A 23,625-nucleotide genomic window follows, 5' to 3' on the forward strand; every position below is an offset into this window, starting at 1 on the left:
TGCTAGATGCAAGGTCTGTTGCTCACTTATATTTTTAAATGTTTGGGTTTGATTCTTGATGAAGGTAAATCCAGAAAAGCACTGCAATCCAATCAAATTTATAAAATGTTTTCATTTAATGTTAATTATCTTCATGATTTAGGAAGTCCTACTATAAAACTGATATTATCAAGTTGTATCAATTACAACCAATCATCTGAAAAAATTTTACAAACTACATTCATCTTTGATGAAACAATCTTGTATTTTGGTTCAATTTTTTATTGCATATCTATTGCACATTATTGACAGGTTTTTATTTGTTTTTGCAGTATATATATATGAAAGATTGTTTCGATCGAATACATGAAGAAAAAGAAATGGAAGAATGATAATTACTATAGGTAAATAAAACAAATTTTAGCTTATGTTTATAACTACCTATACAGTTTATCCAGGGGTGAAAGCTTCTTTAGTGATCGAAAATGAAAATGAAAATGAAAATGAAATTGAAATTCTAATGTTTTGCAGTGCACTTTTTTTCCTTTATGATTAAAGCTGAAAAAAAAGACACACTGCACATTAAGCACCTTTGCAACAACTCTTATGGGGGATCCATAGGTGCCCTGTCCATCCATCTCTATCCAATATACCCTCATTTTCCAGTGGCAGTCCAAATTCTCCCAACCTTCAACCTATTACAGGACCTACCTATTGTATTTATTGTTTTAAAAATTTGTTCTTGTCCTGAACATGCTTGACACATATCCCACTAGATATTAAGCAACCACCAATCATCAATTAATTATTTGATATTTGTATAATTCAGACAATTGTAAAGAAATGTTTGTATTTGTATAGCTTACTTTACCTTTACCTTTGTAGGGCAGAAAAACAGATTTGGAGATCTGGATGGGTTCTTTAAAAAAAATCTTTAGTGTTTATACTAAAATTTAAATTCAAGCAAAAACTCCAATTTAAGCTTGATTTTTTTTTTAAATGAAAGCCAAATATATGATTAACTTGTTAAATGTGTTTTACTTTTGTAGATGAGTAAATGTTTCATCAGTGTTTATCTAGTTAATGTGTTATCATGGTTATGGCACATTCAGTCAAGGGCACACAGCTATTACATGTGAAGGACCAATATCTAGCAGCTTAACAAGTCATCTGATGTCTCATTGGATAGAAAACTAGACTAAGATGTCATCTGTCATTTCATTGGAAACACAATACTATTTTGTGAGTCATCTCATAAGACATCAAGGTTCTTCCAGAGATATGTCAAGCTACCATGAAAACCAAACCTGGCATAGTGTTAAATGTTATATGAGTGAAATTTGTTCATTTTCAAGTCACTTTATAAACAACCAGACAAATGTTCCATTATATATGCTTGTTTTGGTCAACTTTACTTTAAAAAGAAAATTTTCTGCTATATATTCTCAACTTCAATAGACTCTTAATTAGTGAAGTACATCTCATTAATAGTCGTAAGTCTTAGTTACAAAAACTTACCAGGCTATACAAAACTTAGGTCAAACAGGGGACCAGATGAACAAAAAAAAAAGATTTACCTGTGTTGTATATTTGATATAAATAGATTTACTTGTTCTTTGAGTGTACAACCTATGTTAAGATGAATACTCCTACTTAAGGAACAACTTCAACTATAAATATATTCAAATCATATATCAAAGGTCAATAGTGTCTTTCTGGTCTCACATGTGTTGTTTGGTTGCTGTCTTGTTGACATTTACCACTGCACATGTCCCTTTAAGCATTATCCATTTATTTGAAGTACTGTTAACCTTTGTAGATTACAATGTTATTTACATCTTTGGTACATTTGTATTACATATTTTTTATAAAAACTTGTCTATGCTTAAATATTTAAATTTGAATTATAAACAGGAAACATCCCTAGATGAAGGTCTGATGTTCACTTATATTTTTAAATGTTTGGGTTTGATTCCTGATGAAGGTTAATCCAGAAAAGCACTGCAATCCAATCAAATTTATAAAATGTTTACATTTAATGTTTATTATCTTCATGATTTAGGAAGTCCTACTACAAAACTCATCTATTGGGTCAAAATGGGAAATGGGTGTTGAGGGGGTGTAATAAAAGAAGAATTGGGTATAAAGCAAGTATTTTTTGTATTACAAAAAATTGTTATTCAAGATTTGAAAGGTAAATTGGTGAATGTAGTGGTTGTTGTTTTGTTAAGTTTCCTTATATGTGATTTGTTATTTATGCATAGAAACAAGTCAGGTTCAAAGGATTTATTATTATTGTAAATTATTTATTTATTGATTACTGCTTGTAGAGTGGAAATATGGCTTATAATATTGTTGAATCTACTCAGAAGATATTCAGTAAGGGCTTGAGATTTTTTCCCAACATTTATTAATTTTTATGTAAAAAATATTATTATTCTCCTTCATTTTTGCATATCACATGCATTTGAGATTGTTCAGTATGTGATATTGTAAGAGTTCGGAACTGTACATGTATTATGATATCTCTGCTTACTGTAGCAGATTTGTATAGTGATAATTGTGTTCATTAGTTTTTCCATCCTTATGTTCATCCACAAGTTCCACCTTTCCATGGTACTAGATTTCACTTAAACTTTTAGAAAATATTAATAGACTTCTGTAATCTTGGAACTCTTATTTTATGTATTGATCCAAATGATTTCACCATATAAAAAAATATAACTTTTCATATTTACAAAAGGGGGTAAGAATCTTGTTTCTTATTTGATAGTCACTGTTATTCACCAGGTTTCTAGACATTTTAGAGCTTTACATATTGTATAGATACATGTTTAACATATGTTGATCTCTAAATGTCTTCTGTTTTTTTTCGTGTTGATTTGTAAACTCATAAGTGTATACCCCAAAGCTCCTTTATTTGAACAGGCTAAATTATCTTGAAGTTTTAGAAGAATTTTCGTTATATGATGCCATTTTGTACATCCTCTTTTATTTTATTTTATGCAAAATATGTTTGTTCATTTCACAGAGTAAAACATGGGTTTTGTCATATCTATACAAATGTGTGATTAAGAGATCTACTCAGTTTTTATACGACCGCAAAAATTAAAAAATTTTTGGTCGTATATTGGTATGACGTTGGCGGCGTCGTAGTCGTCGTCGTCGTCGTCGTCGTCGTCCGGCGTCCGGCGTCGTCCGAAGACACATTGGTTTTCGCACTCTAACTTTAGTTTAAGTGAATGGATCTCCATGAAATTTCACCATAAGGTTCAATACCACGAAAGGAAGGTTGGGATTGATTTTGGGGGTTATGGTACCAACAGTTAAGGAATTAGGGGCCAAAAAGTGGCCAAAAATAAGCATTTTTGTAACTTTCAGACAATAACTTGTGTGTAAGTGTATGGATCTCTCTGACATTGTACCACAAGGTTCCATATCACAAAAGGAAGACTGTTATTGATTTTGGGGGTAATTGCCTCAAAATTTTAGGAATTAGGGGCCAAAAAAAGGGGCAAAAAACAAGCATTTTTCTAGTTTCATGACAATAACTTGTGTGTAAGTGTTTGGATATTTCTGAAATTGTACTACAAGGTTCCATATCACAAAGGGAAAGCTGGAATTGAGTTTGGGGGTAATTGCCCGAAATGTTTAGGAATTGGGGGCCAAAAAGGGGCCAAAAATAAGCATTTTTCTAGTTTCCAGACAATAACTTGTGTTCAAGTGTATGGATCTCTCTGAAATTGTACTGCAAGGTACCATACCACAAAGGGAAGGCTGGGATTGAGTTTGGGGGTGATGAATCATAAGGGGGTTCAAAAAATTTGGGGGGGGGGGGGGGATTTTTTTTTTTTTTTTTTTCTTTTTTTCCTTTTTTTTTTCTTTTAAAATTTTCCATTTTAAGTTGGTTATTTTTTATTTATATTTAAAAGCAAATAATAATGATATGGTAGGAGATACACACCAAACAGGATGTGTAAATTATTATATAATAAGTATTGTGCAATAGCAAGAAATTTTCAATTGCACAGTATTGCACAATAGCAAGAAATCTTCAATTGCACAGTATTGCGCAATAGCAAGAAATCTTCAATTGCACAGTATTGCGCAATAGCAAGAAATATCCAATAGCACAATATTGCGCAATAGCAAGAAATTGTCAATTGTACAGTATTGCGCAATAGCAAGAAATATTCAATTGCACAGTATTGTGCAAAAGAAGATACTTCGTATAAATTGCTTATTTCTTGATCAATTTCAATGGGGTTTTATTCTTGAATTCTTGGGGTTCTTTAATATGCTGAATCTAACCGTGTATTAAGTTTTTGGATTTTGGGCCCCGTTTTTAAATTGGTCCACATTGAGGTCCAAAGGGTCCAAAATTTAACTTTGTTTGATTTCATCAAAAATTGAATTATTGGGGTTCTTTGATATGCCGAATCTAACCGTGTATTTAAATTTTTGATTATGGGCCCAGTTTTCAAGTTGGTACAAGTTGGGTCCAAAATTAAACTTTGTTTGATTTCAACAAAAATTGAATATATGGGGTTCTTTGATATGCTGAATCTAAACATGTATTTAGATTTTAGATTTTTGGCCCAGTTTTCAAGTTGGTCCAAATTGGGGTCCAAAATTAAACTTTGTTTGATTTCAACAAAAATTGAATATATGGGGTTCTTTGATATGCTGAATCTTACCATGTATTTAGATTTTTTATTTGTGGGCCCGCTATCAAATTGGTTCATATTGAGGTCAAAAGGGTCCAAAATTAAACTTTGTTTGATTTCATCAAAAATTGAATTATTGGGGTTCTTTGATATGCCAAATCTAACCGTGTATTTACATTTTTAATTTTGGGTCCTGTTTTTTAAATTGGTCTACATTAAGGTCCAAAGGGTCCAAAATTAAACTTCGTTTGATTTTAACAAAAATTGAATTTTTGGGGTTCTTTGATATGCTGAATCTAAACATATGTTTAGATTTTTGATTATGGGACCAGTTTTCAAGTTGGTCCAAGTTGGGGTCCAAAATTAAACTTTTTTTGATTTCAACAAAAATTGAATATATGGGGTTCTTTGATATGCTGAATCTAAACATGTATTTAGATTTTAGATTTTTGGCCCAGTTTTCAAGTTGATCCAAATTGGGGTCCAAAATTAAACTTTGTTTGATTTCAACAAAAATTGAATATATGGGGTTCTTTGATATGCTGAATCTTACCATGTATTTAGATTTTTTAGTTGTGGGCCCGCTATCAAATTGGTTCATATTGAGGTCAAAAGGGTCCAAAATTAAACTTTGTTTGATTTCATCAAAAATTTAATTATTGGGGTTCTTTGATATGCCAAATCTAACCGTGTTTTTAGATTTTTAATTTTGGGTCCCGTTTTTAAAATTTGTCTACATTAAGGTCCAAAGGGTCCAAAATTAAACTTAGTTTGATTTTAACAAAAATTGAATTCTTCAGGTACTTTGATATGCTGAATCTAAACATGTGTTTAGATTTTTGATTATGGGACCAGTTTTCAAGTTTGTCCAAGTTGGGGTCCAAAATTAAACTTTGTTTGATTTCAACAAAAATTGAATATATGGGGTTCTTTGATATGCTGAATCTAACCATGTATTTTGATTTTGGACATTGGACCATAATAGGTAAATTAAAAAAATTGAAGTTCTTAGACCACATTCTTTCTGTGTCAGAAACCTATGCTGTGTCAAATATTTAATCACAATCCAAATTCAGAGCTGTATCAAGCTTGAATGTTGTGTCCATACTTGCCCCAACTGTTCAGGGTTCGACCTCTGCGGTCGTATCAAGCTGCGCCCAGCGAAGCATTTTATTCCAGTTGAAATCATGAATTTTTTTTTCTTCTTAAATTATGGTTCATAAAGTTTCATGTAAATTATTTTTTGCAAAATGTGAAATACAATGAGTTGTATAATTTGTAATATAATTATTACACAAACAGAGTATAAGTGCTTTGATATTTTAAGAATGATATGTAATTGTTTACACCAAATGTATATGATATTGGTGTGCCAAAACACTGGGCACTTGTTCACAGCAATAAAAGTTTTATGATGAAATGAACTTGGAAGATAGGACAATATTTCTAATAGGGTAATAAGGATTTCTATTTGGTAAAATCTTACTGTTTTAATAATAAATGTAGCAGTTATGTTCCAACATTTTAATCAGTTTCTGTTATTTAACACCTTAAAAATAGTTGCAAGTCAAAATTGATGATTTATATTTTAGATTGAAAAATTGTTCCCTGTGATTTTTGTTGAGCCTGCGACTTTTGTCGCAGAAAGCTCGACATAGGGATAGTGATCCGGCGGCGGCGGCGTTAGCTAACTTCTTACAAGCTTTATATTTTAGAAGGTGGAAGACCTGGATGCTTCATACTTTGTATATGGATGCCTCATGTTACGAAGTTTCCGCCTGTCACATGTCTAATGTCCTTGACCTCATTTTCATGGTTCAGTGACTACTTGAAAAAAAAGTTAAGATTTTTTGTAATATTAAATTCTCTCTTATTATAAGTAATAGGATAACTATATTTGGTATGTGCGTACCTTGCAAGGTCCTCATGCCTGTCAGACAGTTTTCACTTGACCTCAACCTCATTTCATGGATCAGTGAACAAGGTTAAGTTTTGGTGGTCAAGTCCATATCTCAGATACTATAAGCAATAGGTCTAGTATATTCGGTGTATGGAAGGACTGTAAGGTGTACATGTCCAACTGGCAGGTGTCATCTGACCTTGACCTCATTTTCATGGTTCAGTGGTTATAGTTAAGTTTTTGTGTTTTGGTCTGTTTTTCTTATACTGTATGCAATAGGTCTACTATATTTGGTGTATGGAATGATTGTAAGGTGAACATGTCTAGCTGGCAGGTGTCATCTGACCTTGACCTCATTTTCATGGTTCAGTGGTTATAGTTAAGTTTTTGTGTTTTGGTCCGTTTTTCTTATACTGTATGCAATAGGTCTACTATATTTGGTGTATGGAATGATTGTAAGGTGTACATGTCTAGCTGGCAGGAGTCATCTCACCTTGACCTCATTTTCATGGTTCAGTGGTTATAGTTAAGTTTTTGTGTTTTGGTCTGTTTTTCTTATACTTCATGCAATAGGTCTACTATATTTGGTGTATGGAATGATTGTAAGGTGTACATGTCCAACTGGCAGGTGTCATCTGACCTTGACCTCATTTTCACGGTTCATTGCTCAGTGTTAAGTTTATGTGTTTCAGTCTGTTTTTCTTAAACTATAAGCAATAGGTCAGCTATATTTGGTGTATTGAAGGATTGTAAGCTGTTCATGTCTGCCTGGCATGGTTCATCTGAACTTGACCTCATTTTCACGATTCATTGGTCAATGTTTAGTTTTCTTGGTTAAGTCTGTTTCTTAGAAACTATAAGCAATAGGTCAACTATATTTAGTGTATTGAATGATTGTAAGGTGTACATGTATTTCTCTCGTTTGGTTTATATGACCTTGACTTCATTTTCTTGGATCATGTTAAGTTTATGTAATAGTTGTAGTAAAGCTTTCATTTAGGACTATCAACATAATATCAATGGTTAGTAAAGAAGGCGAGACATTTCAGCGTGTGCACTCTTGTTTAAATTATGTGGAGGTCTTGGTTTCCAATAAGGTTTTCCTAAGCTCATATAAACAGATGTTTGTCTTAGTGAAATGATGTGCAATTGAACACAGGCCAAATGAGCAATATATATTATTGATATTACTTAATAAAATGGACAAAGAGTAAGTTGAATTGTTTTGTAATTTGTTATGATTTGTTGCTTATAATTGTTGATATTGCTGCAGTATGATAAATAAGATATTTTGGTGTCCACACCATGATTTATCACACAGAAAATAAAGTGCTATAAATTTCTTCTTTATTTATAAGTATGTAGTAGATGTACCATATGTTGTACAATTAAAGTGCAATAAAATTGGCATGCCATATTAATTTGTAAAAACTGATGTTTCTTCATTTAGCTGTTATGTTTTTTTTGTGTAATCTTGTATAATTTTGATGTTACTGTACTTAATCCAGATGAAACCTTAGAGTATTAAGAATGTTAACAGCATAAAACTGAATTCCAATTAAGTTCAGAATTTGCTCAAACTCTCCCTTTTTTCAGAATTTTACATTTAGTTTAGTCCACAAGTCATTTTCCTCAGCTGATTTTTGTAAATGAATGCCAAATATTTTAGAAGGATTTTCATTTCACACATTTCCATAATGTCAGGCTACTCACAAAAAAATTATTAATTATAGTTTATACATGAGTCTCTGGGAGGGCCAATGGTATCAGACCCTAAAATGTTCAAATACATATCAATAAAAACATTTTTCATCTAAACTTTGCTTAAATGTAGGAGGCTTACTGCTTTGGATATGACAAGAACATTTGGCCAGAATGAGATTCTTGATATACATTATTTATTTCTCTTTAGTATTTAATTGTTGCAATTGGCATTGACTTGGAGGTTTTTATATACTAAAGTATATGAATTTAATTTTCAACAAAATTTCTTGTTTTCATTAGCTTATTATATTTTATAGTAATAAGTAAAGATTTGTAGCCATTTTCACAAAATATTTTAATAAAAAAAACCATTAAGTCTTAAAGTTTAATTTTGTGAAAATAAACATTGCTGGCACTACTGAATGCAATAAGGTTTAACATTTTTTATAATTATTTCATTCATTTCCATAATCCATTATAAAATGGAACAAAATTGTCAGTTTGGTTTCCATCTCTGAAAAATGAACATTTTGTTTGGTTTTTTTTTTGGTAAAGAACAAAAATTGTTGTGAGTCATTTCACAGCTAAAAACTCCGTTTGTAACTGTTACCAAAGAAACATCAGTGGTTCGATAGAATACATATATTATAGAACAATAATCATAAGCACTGGTGCTGTTTATATTACCATATATATATATATATATGTATTGTAACTTTTACTGTGAACTTTTCGCACATTTTTCCCCATAAACAGAATATCAAATTCAGGTCAGATTCATTTAACTTTTAGTATTTACATATTTGTATTTTTATGTTGTGTTTCTTGCCACTTAAAGACATCAGTATTAAGATATTAGATTTGAAGGTATATTATGTGGCTTTTTCTTGCTCTGTAAATTCACCATATCAAATAAAAAAATCGTATGATTCCATTACTAATCAAATTCTTTTAACTTTAGAAGAAAGCTTTTAAGAAAACGAAAATATTAGTCAAGCGTTACTCACACAATTTGACTTGACAAATGCGATTTTGCAATTTAACTGAATTTACTATCAATATGTGGCTGTCGTAACTCATGAAAAAGGTATATTATTTACTCCAGCTGCAATGTCATCCTTTATTCAAATCAGATTCAGTTTGAAATTCATTTGACATAAGAGCTTATTTGGCACAAAATCGTACCTTCATTTTCTAGTTTAATTGGATGTCATTCACCATCATAGCATATAGACACACGATTTCAACTATTAATATTATTATTTGTAGACTTCTTATCACTACAGAATGTTGATCATATTCAACATTTTTATTTTGTGAAAAATATTGAAAACATTAAAGAGTTTAATGACAACAGTATATTTGATAAAGATTTTGTTGTGAATACTACTATTCTTCATTTGGATAATGTTAGCAAGTGAGTATGTTGTAAATCAAACCTGGGATAAAGTATGTTCAGCATCAGATGTAGGATATGATGAATTAGCAATAGGAAGAAAGGAACAAGATAATATTACATTTTTTGCTTTAATGATAATGGTGAGATTTTCTTAATGTTTATGAACATCCATCCTTCATTTATAAAAATGGAAGGTTGTCTGTATGATAATATGACGATGTTCAGAATATATTTACAATCTACAGATATTTATATATGTAGTATTAGACAATATGATGCAAAATCAAAATCTCATGTTAGATGATCTAGACACACTGATAAAAAATTATATTTTAAAGTACTAGATACTTGGAAATGTGATAGATACAATCTTTAAGTATATGTGTATAACAATGTGACAAAGAAAATTAGATTTTATAACAAAGACTTCTCATCCAATCACCATATTTCTTGCAAAAGACACAATCTGTGCAAGATGCTACAAGAGATATATAAAAAAAAAATTTCATTTACTATTTTGGCTTAATTTTTAAACTGTAAATATAAGAATTTCTATATTTGATGAATTTTGATACACAATGATCTCTCTGTCAAAGTATATAAATATTTGTTGTTGATAAAACTGGTTCATTCATGGTTTTGAACGTCTTTCTTTTCCCAATGAAATTAAAGTGAACTCTTAGAAACACATGCATTGTTAACATTGAAACGTACAAGTATTGGCAGAATTTCATCTAAAAGAGCAATTGTTTACTTATCACACAATTCATGTGCTACAAAAACTTCCCTTACAGTTCTGTTAAAAAAAAGATACACATGTATGAATGGAATTATTTGTTGTAAATGTGATATGTGTTTTAGAATGTCTGTGATTCATGACAGAGTTACCTCCTCCTACTACATTTCCTTATAAAGATGTTATGTTATAGTATTGTTATCATTAATTGTAAATAAAATAATTAAACAGTAATATTAAACTCATTTCTGGTGTTATTTTTTCATCTCTATTTGCAACATCTCAGATTAAACATTATGTCAGTCTTGATCCAATGTCATGCAAGTTGATTTGTTTTTATACGACCACAAAAAATTTGCGTTCGTATATTGCTATCACGTCGTCGTCGTCCGAAGACATTTGGTTTTCGGACAATAACTTTAGTTTAATTGTATGGATCTCTATGAAATTTAACCAAAAGGTTTAATACCACAAAAGGGTTGGGATTGTTTTGGGGTGATGGTCCCAACTGTTTAGGAATTAGGTGCCAAAAAGGGGCCCAAAACAAGTATTTTTCTAGTTTCAGGACAATAACTTGTGTATAAGTATTTTGATTGCTCTGAAATTGTACCACAAGGTTCAATACCACAAGTAGAAGGTTGGGATTCATTTTGGGGGTAATTGCCTAAACCGTTCAGGAGTTAGGGGCCAAAACAAGCATTTTTCTAGTTTTCAGACAATAAATTGTGATTAAGTGTATGGATGTCTCTATAAATTGTACCAAATTTTACAAACAAAAAAAATTGTCTTCAAATATTTTTTTTTGGGGGGGGGTCAATTTTTTTCCCTCAAGATTAAAGAAATTATCAATTTTCCCCGAAAAAAATTGGGGGTCACAATTTATTTTGCTAATTCTTTGTATATAGTCTGAAAACAGATTTACTAAGTATTGCGCAACAGCAAGAAATCTTCAATTGAATATAAATTCAAATCATATAACCATTTTCAAGTTCTTTGACTACATTTATTCTGTGTCAGAAACCTATAATGTGTCAAATATTTAATTACAATCCAAATTCAGACCTGTATCCAGCTTAATTATTGTGTCCATGTCTGCCCCAAGTGTTCAGGGTTGGACCTCTGTGGTCGTATCCAGCTGTGCTCGGCAAAGCAAATTATTATAATTTAACATCCCTTTGACTGATGTTTAGTGCTTTTTGTGCATGAAACATACTTCAAATGAATTCAATTATACATATTTTGGCAATGGAATGTTGAAATTGATGAAAGATTCTAGCATTTATATGTGTGGATATGGAACAAAAAATGTTAATATTTTATTGTTGAAAACCTTGCATTTAAAATTCCATAAAGTGTTGACAAGTTATTGATGAAAAAAAAACTTTTAACGACAGACTGAACCTAAATGTTGGCGCTAACAGAATCTAGGATAGCTATGTCTTGTTTTTTTCGCAACATAAATGTCTCAATCTCAACAAAAATCATAGATCAAAACTTGTTTTCACACCATATCAATTCCAGGTTCAAACCCTTATTTGGCATATATTTTTTAAAGTTATCATCATGAACATGTAATTTAAGTTTCAAGTTGATGTGACCACAACTTCAAGGGTAAACTACATTAAACCATTAGGCAGCAACCATTTGATTTTAGGTGGGGGGGGGGGGGGGGGGGCTATTTTTTTTCTGAGACAAACTTTTTTTTACATTGAGCCAAAATAACTTGTAATTTTTTCCAATCAAAAATAAATCATTTTTTTCACCATCTATTGAAAACAATTTTTTTTTTTTTTTTTTTTTTCAATTCAATTTCATTTTTGTCGAGCCTTCGACTTTTGTCGAAAAAGCGAGACATAGCGATCCTACATTGTGTCGTCGTCGTTTTTGTCGTCGTCGATGGCGTCCACAAATATTCACTCTGTGGTTAAAGTTTTTGAAATTTTAATAACTTTCTTAAACTGTCCTGGATTTCTACCAAACTTGGACAGAATCTTGTTTATGATCATTAGATAATATCCAAAAGTAAATTTTGTAAAAAAAAAAAAACATTTTTTCTGTATTTTACTTATAAATGGACTTAGTTTTTCTGCCAGGAAACATTACATTCACTCTGTGGTTAAAAATTTGAAATTTTAATAACTTTCTTAAACTATCCTGAATTTCTACCAAACTTGGAAAGAAGCTTGTTTATGATCATAAGATAGTATCCAGAAGTAAATTTTGTAAAAAAAAATAATCTTTTTTTCAGTATTTTACTTATAAATGAACTTAGTTTTTCTGCCAATTAACATTACATTCACTCTGTGGTGAAAGTTTTTAAAATTTTTACAACTTTCTTAAACTATCTTGGATTTGTACCAAACTTTGACAGAAGCTTGTTTATGATTAAAAGCTAGTATCTAGAAGGAAATTTTGTTAAAATTTTGTTCCATTTTTTCCTTATTATACTTATGAATAGACTTAGTTTTTCTTCCAGTTAACATTACATACAGTCTGCAGTTTAAGTTTTTAAAACATTTATTAGATTCATAAACTATCCTGGATTTTTACCAAACTTGGACAGAAGCTACTTACAATCAAAAGATAATAGAGAGGAATATTTTTATCAATTTTTTTCCTCATTTTTGTTGTGCCTGCGATTAACAGAAAAAGTAGGTGAGACATATAGATTCTTACATTGATACCAGTAGATTATCGGATTTATCCAATCAAGATAGTTAAATTATCAATTTTAAAGTTCGAGCCTTGGCGAGGACTTTAAAATTTATAATTTAACTATCGAGATTGGATAAATCTGATAATCCACGAGTAACTATGTTAAGAATCTGTTTCTCTAATGATTAAAAAATAAATTTTTATATTTTGTTCAACGAAAATCCCCTTCGAGTTCCTTCCACATTCCATGAAGTAGTCAATTTCATTAACACCTGTTGCCATATTTTAATTCATCTAGTGTGCTGATAAAGGTTATGACCCTTAAATTCATCCAATCATCTTCTGAGATCACCGGCAACCACACGTTGATTAAATTTTTTTATACAATGGATTCGGAAAGGGATAAATTTCCATAGAATTAGAGAAACTGGGTTCCACAGAACCCTTACGAATTTTATATACTTGTAAGGACATGTAAATATTCGGTGAACCAGTATATAATTCTGTTTAAAGAATAGGGACCATCTTCAGCTTACCCTTTGGTATGAAGGTGCCATGGCCCTTGATGTAAGAACCATGGATACCCTTTGGTGATATTTTATCCTCATTGGATTGTTGTTTCTTTGACTTAATATTCACCATTTTTTTTATTTCATTGGTAATTTATAATTTTGCCTTTGTGTCACTGAATACTGAATAGTTTTAGTTGAACATCAAACTAACTACATGCATGCAACTACATATTGAGTATGGTCGAACTCCTAGGTAGATGAATATTGGGTTGCTGATATTATAAATCATAGAAATTTTATACTGATAGTGATACTATATACATTTGATGCAACTACATATGCTATTAAATAATTTAACAATAGAAATAAACCTTATACTCCCCCGTCACTTTTCAGTCAGAGTTCTTTTCTTCTCTTTCAGTTGGTAAAAATACACGATGTCCAACTTTTTTTTTCATGTTTTAAATTAGGCAACAATTAATTTTTTTTTGTCTTTTTTTTCTCTTTAGTGATGAGTCAAATTATTTTTAGACCCCTACCGACGAAGTCGAAGGGGGCTATAGGTTTGCACTACGTCCGTCTGTCCGTCTGTCCGTCTGATGATTTAGTCCAGAGTTATGGACCATATCTAATGTTAAGTACTATGTTAAACCATATTTCTGTACAAAGGGAGATAACTCATTTTTTAAAAGACATTCTTTGTTAAATTATTTGAGGAATTTTTTGACAGATTTGTTTGTTATTTAGTATAAACTAATTTTCTGAATACTATATATATAAAAAAAAATATGAAGAGAAAATCTTTAATTAGATAATAATCTATTTTTATTAATGTATATATTTCAATACATTACATTGTGTAGTTAAAAGTTGTTGACATTTTATAGATAAGTTACAAATCTATATCAGTTTGTGACAAATGAAAGAAAAAAATATTTGGAACTATTAATTATATCTGATTATAATTTGAAAATAGATATATGCTGTATTACATCATATCTAATTCTAGAGAACTATTAATCATATCTAATGTTTTTTTTCATCATGCTTATAAGATATTGATTGATAATTGGTATATAGTTTTATCATGACATGTTACAGATCAAGTTCAAATTTTTTTTTCGGTCTAATAATTTTGTGCAGAGTTATGGTCCTTGGACTTGAAAAATTCAGTCATATAATCAGTTTTCAACACTGTTTTTAGTCATGCTTGAAGATATTGACATGATATTTACTTTTTGTTTACACACCATGACAAGTTATAGAACAAGTTCGCATTTTGTTCCAGTATAATGAATTTTTACCCGGTAGGGGACTATGTATTGACATGCAATACACTCAGAATGCTTGTTTTCCACATTTTCCAGAAACAAACTCTTTTTTTCAAAATCCATAGCCCCCCCCCCAGAATATCAAATGGTTGCTGCTTAACTTTAACATGATACAGGACAAATGAACACACATGAACACACACAACAGAAAACACAATGCCCTAACCATAATTTACAAAAAAAATTACAAAAAAGAGGACACAAAAGGTCTTGAAAAGTTTCTGGTGTAAGCTCGATGTGGCTATTGTAGGATTGTGCAATAAAATATGTACATGAAAATCTGGTTGGATGTTGTAAGTATCTGCAATTTAAATCTAAACTGTTTACCCCAGCAAAGTTATATATTTTTGGTGAAACTTTCCTCAGATGGTTATATGGTACTGAGGAACAAAGAGGAGAACATAAAATGGAATGTCACTTTATTATACGACCGCAAAAATTTTTGCGGTCGTATATTGGTATGACGTTGGCGTCGTCGTCGTTGTCGTCGTCGTCAGCGTCGTCCGAAGACACATTGGTTTTCGCACTCTAACTTTAGTTTAAGTGAATGGATCTCTATGAAGTTTTACCATAAGGTTCAATACCACAAAAGGAAGGTTGGGATTGATTTTGGGGGTTATGGTACCAACAGTTAAGGAATTAGGGGCCAAAAAGGGGCCAAAAATAAGCCTTTTTTCTAACTTCCAGACATAACTTGTGTGTTAGTGTATGGATCTCTCTGACATTGTACCACAAGGTTCCATATCACAAAGGGAATGCTGGGATTGATTTTGGGAGTAATTGCCTCAAAATATTAGGAATGAAGGGCCAAAAAAGGGGCAAAGAACAAGCATTTTTCTAGTTTCATGACAATAACTTGTGTGTAAGTGTATGGATCTTTCTGAAATTGTACTACAAGGTTCCATATTACAAAGGGAAAGCTGGAATTGAGTTTGGGGGTAATTGCCCAAAACGTTTAGGAATAAGGGGCCAAAAAGGGGCCAAAAATAAGCATTTTTCTAGTTTCCAGACAATAACTTGTGTTCAAGTGTATGGATCTCTCTGAAATTGTACCACGAGGTTCAATATTGCACAGGGAATGCTGTGATTGATTTTGGGGGTAATTGCCTCAAAATTTTTGGAATTAGGGGCCAAAAAAGGGGCAAAAAACAAGCATTTTTCTAGTTTCATGACAATAACTTGTGTGTAAGTGTATGGATATTTCTGAAATTGTACTACAAGGTTCCATATCACAAAGGGAAAGCTGGAATTGAATTTGGGGGTAATTGCCTGAAACGTTTAGGAATTGGGGGCCAAAAAACACATTTTTCTAGTTTCCAGACAATAACTTGTGTTCAAGTGTATGGATCTCTCTTAAATTGTACTGCAAGGTACCATACCACAAAGGGAAGGCTGGGATTGAGTTTGGGGGTGATGAATCATAAGGGGGTTCAAAAAATTGGGGGGGGGGGGATTTTTTTTTTTTTTTCCTTATTTTTTTCTTTTAAAAATTTCCATTTTAAGTTGGTTATTTCTGATTTATATTTAAAAGCAAATAATAATGATATGGTAGGAGATACACACCAAACAGGATGTGTAAATTATTATATAATAAGTATTGTGCAATAGCAAGAAATTTTCAATTGCACAGTATTGCACAATAGCAAGAAATCTTCAATTGCACAATATTGCGCAATAGCAAGAAATCTTCAATTGCACAGTATTGCGCAATAGCAAGAAATATCCAATAGCACAATATTGCGCAATAGCAAGAAATTGTCAATTGTGCAGTATTGCGCAATAGCAAGAAATATTCAATTGCACAGTGTTGTGCAAAAGAAGATACTTCGTATAAATTGCTTATCTCTTGACCAATTTCAATGGGATTTTATTCTTGAATTCTTGGGGTTCTTTAATATGCTGAATCTAACCGTGTATTAAGTTTTTGGATTTTGGGCCCCGTTTTTAAATTGGTCCACATTGAGGTCCAAAGGGTCCAAAATTAAACTTTGTTTGATTTAATCAAAAATTGAATTATTGGGGTTCTTTGATATGCCGAATCTAACCGTGTATTTAGATTCTTAATTTTTGGTTCCGTTTTCAAATTGGTCTACATTAAGGTCCAAAGGGTCCAAAATTAAACTAAGTTTGATTTTAACAAAAATTGAATTCTAAGGGTTCTTTGATATGCTGAATCTAAACATGTATTTAGATTTTTGATTATGGGCCCAGTTTTCAAGTTGGTCCAAATCGGGGTCCAAAATTAAACTTTGTTTGATTTCAACAAAAATTGAATATATGAGGTTCTTTGATATGCTAACTCTAACCATGTATTTAGATTTTTGATTTTTGGGCCCCGTTATCAACTTTGTCCACATTGAGGTCAAAAGGGTCCAAAATTAAACTTTGTTTGATTTCATCAAAAATTGAATTCTTGGGGTTCTTTGATATGCTGAATCTAACCATGTATTTATATTTTGGATATTGGACCATAATAGGTGAATGTCCAATTTAAAATTTTTAAGTTCTTAGACCACATTCATTCTGTGTCAGAAACCTATGCTGTGTCAAATATTTAATCACAATCCAAATTCAGAGCTGTATCAAGCTTGAATGTTGTGTCCATACTTGCCCCACCTGTTAAGGGTTCGACCTCTGCGGTCGTATCAAGCTGCGCCCTGCGGAGCATTTTATTTTTCAGTTCAAATATTGATAGTAGATATTGAGCATACAATGCCTCAAAGATTTCAAATAACGGTGAGTAAAAAACTGTTGTTGGGTTAAATGCCTATAAATATGATTATAAGTGTCATTTCCGTTTCATGCTGTGATAAACCTTCTATAGTGAATTTCTTCATTACATGACCAACAGGCGCGTAGCTGCCTTTACGCAAAAAATCATTTGCTTGCACATTTTTTTCACAAAAAAAAATAATTCTGAAATTAAATTACGAATGAGTAGGAAGACAGGTCAACCGGGCTAACTATCCAGCTGACACTCCAAGTCAATATTGGAAGCGAGCCTTGTATTTTTCCTTTCTTGACTATTTCATTGAAGAACTCACAGGACGTTTACTGGATAATTCTGATCGTTTTCAAGGCCAGAACCTTAATTTCAATTAAATACCTGCACGTTTGGAATCTTTGACAGCAGAGTGTATAGACAAAATATACGAAACATTTAGACACGACTTGACGGACAATCAAGAAACCTTCAACTCTGAGGTAAAGAGATGGCAGAGACGCTGGTCGGGTCCAGATGTTATAGAGTAGCCCAAATCTCTGATGTCTCTAGCAGTGACTAAAAAGAAACTATATCCTTCAATAGTTTGCAATCGTGTCAATCTTAGTTACAATGCCAGTAACTACATCAACTACTGAACGGTCATTTAGTGCATTACGGCGACTGAAAACTTATCCCCGTTCAACCATGGTATAGGACAGACTATCTTCGTTGGCGCTCATACATGTTCACAGAGAAATGAATATCGACACCGAGAGAGTTCTGCGATCTTTTGCCTTGGCAAAAAATAGATATATGGACTTTGGATATTAACTTTACTTTAAGTCTTACATGAGTATTAACATTTAATAATACAGGCTCAATACAATAACCTTGAAAACATCTAAGATTTATATCCCTCACTTATAAGTCAAGACTTAAAAGTCGCCGTTTGATTTCGTATTCCCATTGTCCGTTCGTCCAAAAGACTATTAATTCACCTTGGGTATCTGTGTCCCAAGTGACCTTCTACCGTTGTCGTAGAAACCTCAGGCTCCTTTGATTCGAAAATGACCAAAGTGAGAAACGCTACGGTCGGTGTCTTGCAAGAAGCAGGACCTGCTTACCCTTCCGGAGTACTGGAGGTCGCCACATTTTTTTTCGGGGTTCGTGTTTTTTTTATCTGTATTTAGTTTTCAATATTGAATGTTTTTGTTTGTCCTTTTGTGTCTTATCTGTTCCCGGGTTGGTCATGTGTCCATTGATTGCCCTTCTATTGATAAACGCTTCGGTTGACTTGTCGACTGATCTTCCCGTTTTATAAAATTTATTTTATATTTGAAGACAACCATGTTAATAAGGAGTAATGTGAATTTCATAAGCATGGCATACCTGGAAAATGACCGAAAAATGATCATTTCCTGCATAAAAAGGTCCCAAAATATTTTTCGCCTCGCTCCCCTCGGCGATACAAGACTTATGATTGCACTTTATTTTAGGCCAGCTACGCCCCTGACCAAGGAGGCATTTCACATTCATGCGAGTGAAAATAGAAACGACAGAAAACAATTTCAAGTGACAGGGATTCGCCCATCTAAATATATGTATACAATGTACATATAAACACAGATCTACGATTGCTGACCTTTCAAAGGAAACCATAGGTGTTACAAATGAAGGGTGCAATAAATCTTTTTGAGCTAACCTGTTTGATAAATCAGGTGCATACAGACGATTATTCTCACACTGGTTCGTAAGTAGCCGTATGTGCTGAATTTTTTTAATTAAAAGAACAAAAATGGCTTGCCATCAACATAATAATTAGTAATACTAGAATCACTGTTGCAAAAATATGTGCAATCCACTTTTCATACATCATGTGTCCTGACTGTAAAAATATCGTGTCTCATAGCCTTGAAACAAAGGAACTCAAATGGAAATATAAATGACCAAATATGTCACCTTATGTGGTCTTTATTATCTTTCATATCAATTACTCAAAACAAAAGCAGCAGTCATTTTCATCTAACTATAAAACTAGGTTTAACCAACAATTTTCTTTGGAAAAGGCCAGTACCAAGTCAAGAATATGACAGTTGTTTTCCATTCGTTCTGTTGGTTGGTATAGTCTAACGTTTGTTTTTGTCATGTTTTATCAGAGATTGTATTATATGTCTCTGGTTTTATGGACTTCCCCTTTTGGATTTACCTTGGAATTCAGTATTTTTGTTAATACTTTTTTCAACTGGAAATAGTATACTAACAATTATGTCCCATTTCAACAAATACTGACAAAAAAAAACCCTTATGAAACTGATAAGCAGTTCTTGGTTACAATGAAAGAGGTTTCCACATACAGATTATTATCATTTTATAATTTACGACTTCGTATGTAAAATGTGTTGGACGAAGCTTAGACTTCGATAACGCATGTATCATAGTAGTCTCAGGACGAATTGAGATAATATAATTAATAGGGTTATCTCTGTCTTATTCTTTTCCCCTTACAGATTTACCCAATAAGATAAAATATTATCATATAGGTGCAAAGTGCAGGTTTGTTTATGCTTTATGTATCCATAAGTTTATATAATTATCAGTGTAAAATTTAAAAAAACCTCCAATTAAGGAAGTCTATTGAACTATCGGTGAGTATTTCATAACCATATTCGTTTTTCCTTCGGTGTTCATTGATTACATTTTTATTTAATTTTTTGGGTTGCTCTGTGTGACATATCGACACTAAGGTCTCAAGTTGTTCATGTATAAACTCGTGTGTAGCTATTGTACTTTACTTTGGTCTGCATAACACGTAGACCAAAGCTTCGTCTTTGACTTAAGACAATTTCGCAATGCCTTTGTTTCTGTTTTGAATACTGATGTTCATATTTTTCAATTCTCCTTTTATTAATGTAAACTATAATTGATATGGTTTAAGTCTATATGTATTTTTCAAGTTGGTTTCATACTTAGTCTAATCAAAATACGAATCATCCTACTTTCACTTTCAGTTCACACGTCACAGAGGTGAAATGGAAACCCATTTCAAAATATGTGCATCTTGTCTTCAGGATGGTGAGAAAATTCCATCATCAGAATGGTGTTGGGACTGTATGGAAGGTCTGTGTACAGAATGTGCGAAATACCATAGAAGACAAAAACCTTCCAGACAACACAAACTTGTCCTCATAAACACCATTCCCAATTTTGATGTGCTACTGAGTTATATCCAAACTAGTTGTCCTTTACACAACAACGAACAACTGTTGTCATTCTGTTCAACACATCGCGATCTTTGTTGTCAGTTGTGTGTAAACACGTCTCATCGGGACTGTCAACAAGTCATAACACTGACCGAGGCCGCCAATACCACAACCAATGCTAATGTTGCAGAGAAAATCAGGTCTTTGGAGGAGTTGTTGGAAATCAAGACAGAAACCATACGAAAAAGCCTAGTAAGTCAAGGCGAAGAAGTTGTACAGAAGGTTCAACAAATGCGAAAAGAAATTGACAAATATTTTGATTATTTAGAAGAAGAGGTGAAGAAAAATTTGATAGTTCAGCATGAATCATATTTAAAGTTGGTTCACCAAGAAAATAATATTGTTGACGAATGTTGTCTCGAAATTAAAATTATGAAAGAACTTGTGTGTGTACTATCTGATGACATACCGAGTGAAATATCGTTTCAGCTTCGAATAGAAATGATGAAACAACTACAAAATCATAATACCAAATTTTTGGAATCAACCAAACAGGCCTACCAATTCGTGTTTAAACCAGTCGATGTTATGTCTATATTAGAAACAAATGTGAAGTCTTTAGGAGAAATATGCATCACCAAGATAAGTGATGTATGTCAAGTTTCAGGTAATCATGTTATATATCAAAGGACAAATGAACAAATCGGTAATAGACACAGCCTTCAATCTGATTCGAACGACAATGCTGAATGTAAAAGAAAATGTGAAATGAGTTCAAAAGAGATGTCAATCAAATGTCCATCAGGTCCACTAGAAAACCAAAGCAAACAACCAGAAGTTCCAAAGGCCACCATAGGCATACACATTGATTTAAATGAAGACATCAGTGAACCATTAAAGGAACCTTCGGTGTTAGGAGACCATAAACTTCAGACCGGCAGGAAGAATAGCGAAAGTCTATCAAATGTCCAACGAAAACCAGAAACAGCTTCACTGTCTCACAAACTCCAACTATCTGTACTTGGTTCTAATGTAACATCTACAGAATGTTGTTATTTACCAGATGGAAAACTTGTATTAGTCGATACAACCGGTAAATTCGTTATATCATGCAACGATAAGGGCCGACAGTTCAAAAAGGTTTCGTTAACACAAGAGCCACTTGACATTTCGGTTTACGACAAAACGAGACTCATAGTGGCTCTGGGAAATCATGGAATACAAGTGTTAAACATTATATCACTACGTCCACTTGGGAAAGTTATCAACCTTGGAGGGAAATGCACTGCTGTTACCCATGACAATGAAAAGGTTGTTGTTGCAGTCGATGATAAACTGAAATTAATCACAATAGACGGCAAACTTATCCGTCATATAGATCACCCTGGTTTGGTTTGGTCCCTTTCTGGTGTCTTTAATGGCAAAATATACTACTCCGACTTTTCTGATGATGACGATGTCCTTCATTGTATCACACTGGACGGTAAAAATATATTTTCTTACAAACACCCACAACTTATTGGCCCAACAGGGGTTGCAGTGGATACGCACGGAAACGTGTACGTAGCAGGACTAAGTTCACATAATGTGCACCAACTTAGTGGAAACGGAAAACTATTATCGATTATTCTAACAAAGAGCGACGGTATAAAATACCCAAGAGGAATGGCTTATAACCTCGAAAAGAGGGAGCTTCTATTGATAAATCAAGACATGAAAACAATTCAGTTTTATGCTATTCACTAATGTTGGTGTACGTACATGAAATAAAAACAATAAATATAAAACTCATTAAAATTCATTGCGTTAATTAAACAGTTATTTTTTTATACACTCCGTGTATACATGCATTCGTTTCCCACCATAAAAAAACTGAGTTATTTTCACAGACGAATAATTTTATGTGCTCTGTTATTTTCTTAAAAATGCATATGAAGGAAAAGAAACTACCACCAAAAACGATTGGTTGGTTCTTGCTTGCATAGTGTCCGATGGCAAAGCATGTATTTCATGCAAACTCGGGAGAAGAACAAATTAAAAATTAATAACAAGGTAGGCTCGGCAAGGAAAATTAACAGGACTGCCGCTGGGAAATTTAGTGTTTGACGGATAGTGGTTGAAATTTGTCTCGCAACAGACTTTACGTTATACCTACGAATGAACTTTATATGAATTGGCAGTATCTTAGCTTATATTAAAAGTAAAGGTAATTATTCGCATGTAATTGTTGCGTTTAGCAAGTTTAATTATCCTCGATAATGTTTTTGCAAATAACAGCATATTTTAAAATCTCTACTAACGTCTTATTGCGGTCAACAGTAATAATCTTATTGTAATTGTAATAAACAGGCAACAGGTTCCAAGATAAACTGTGCATTTTAAATTTCTAAATCTCTAAAAAAATATTTTACATTGACGAGATTAGATTACAGAATTCTTGCAACAGAGAATAACTAGATCTGTTCATGACGGCAAACACGAAGAACATTTAAAAGACAAAAGCAACTGTTCGCACTTTTTACCATGCTTTCCAAATTATATGAAGTCAGTAGTAAGGGAATCGTGATATTAAAACAGTGGTTCCAATGGCCCCAGATGGTTCTATGCTAAAAAAAGGTGGCTCTACGTTCAGATGCTTCCTTTACTATGAATAACAGTGGTTCCATAATCATACCGATACATGGCGAAGGATATGCATCTTTACGATTCAATTGATTTATTTTTCCATAATCGATACAAAATCGTCAAATGAAGCAGGAGGCATTTTTGAATGAAGGTGGCATCAGTTGGCATCAGACTATGCAACAATCTGTTGGAAAAGTAGTTCATTGTTAATGA

At 32.4% G+C, this 23,625-nt stretch overlaps 2 protein-coding genes across 11 annotated transcripts in view; both read left to right on the plus strand.

Moving 5' to 3' along the window:
* LOC127732965 (sorting nexin-27-like) overlaps positions 1-23,625 on the plus strand; it is a 279,861-nt gene that overhangs the window by 45,270 nt on the left and 210,966 nt on the right. Inside the window, exons 12-15 of one of the 10 annotated variants that reach the window (XR_007996541.1) lie at positions 312-383; positions 1,029-3,249; positions 15,459-15,781; positions 16,105-16,340. Coding sequence is in view for 1 of the 10 variants with exons in the window: in XM_052242206.1 (XP_052098166.1) it covers positions 312-371 (60 nt within the window). In the remaining 9 variants the exon portion in view is untranslated. Of the gene's footprint in view, positions 1-311; positions 384-1,028; positions 10,631-15,458; positions 15,943-16,104; positions 16,341-23,625 lie in introns of those variants that run through there. The other 9 variants (XR_007996540.1, XR_007996537.1, XR_007996536.1 and 6 more) reach the window with 9 other exon arrangements.
* On the plus strand, positions 20,164-22,673 carry LOC127732960 (uncharacterized). Its single transcript, XM_052242189.1, has 2 exons — positions 20,164-20,232; positions 20,596-22,673. The coding sequence occupies exon 2, from the start codon at positions 20,617-20,619 to the stop codon at positions 22,531-22,533; it is 1,917 nt and encodes a 638-aa protein (XP_052098149.1). The 5' UTR covers positions 20,164-20,232; positions 20,596-20,616; the 3' UTR covers positions 22,534-22,673.

The sequence above is a fragment of the Mytilus californianus genome, unplaced genomic scaffold (assembly GCF_021869535.1).
Source record: "Mytilus californianus isolate M0D057914Y unplaced genomic scaffold, xbMytCali1.0.p SCAF_3, whole genome shotgun sequence".
Taxonomy (NCBI): domain Eukaryota; kingdom Metazoa; phylum Mollusca; class Bivalvia; order Mytilida; family Mytilidae; genus Mytilus; species Mytilus californianus.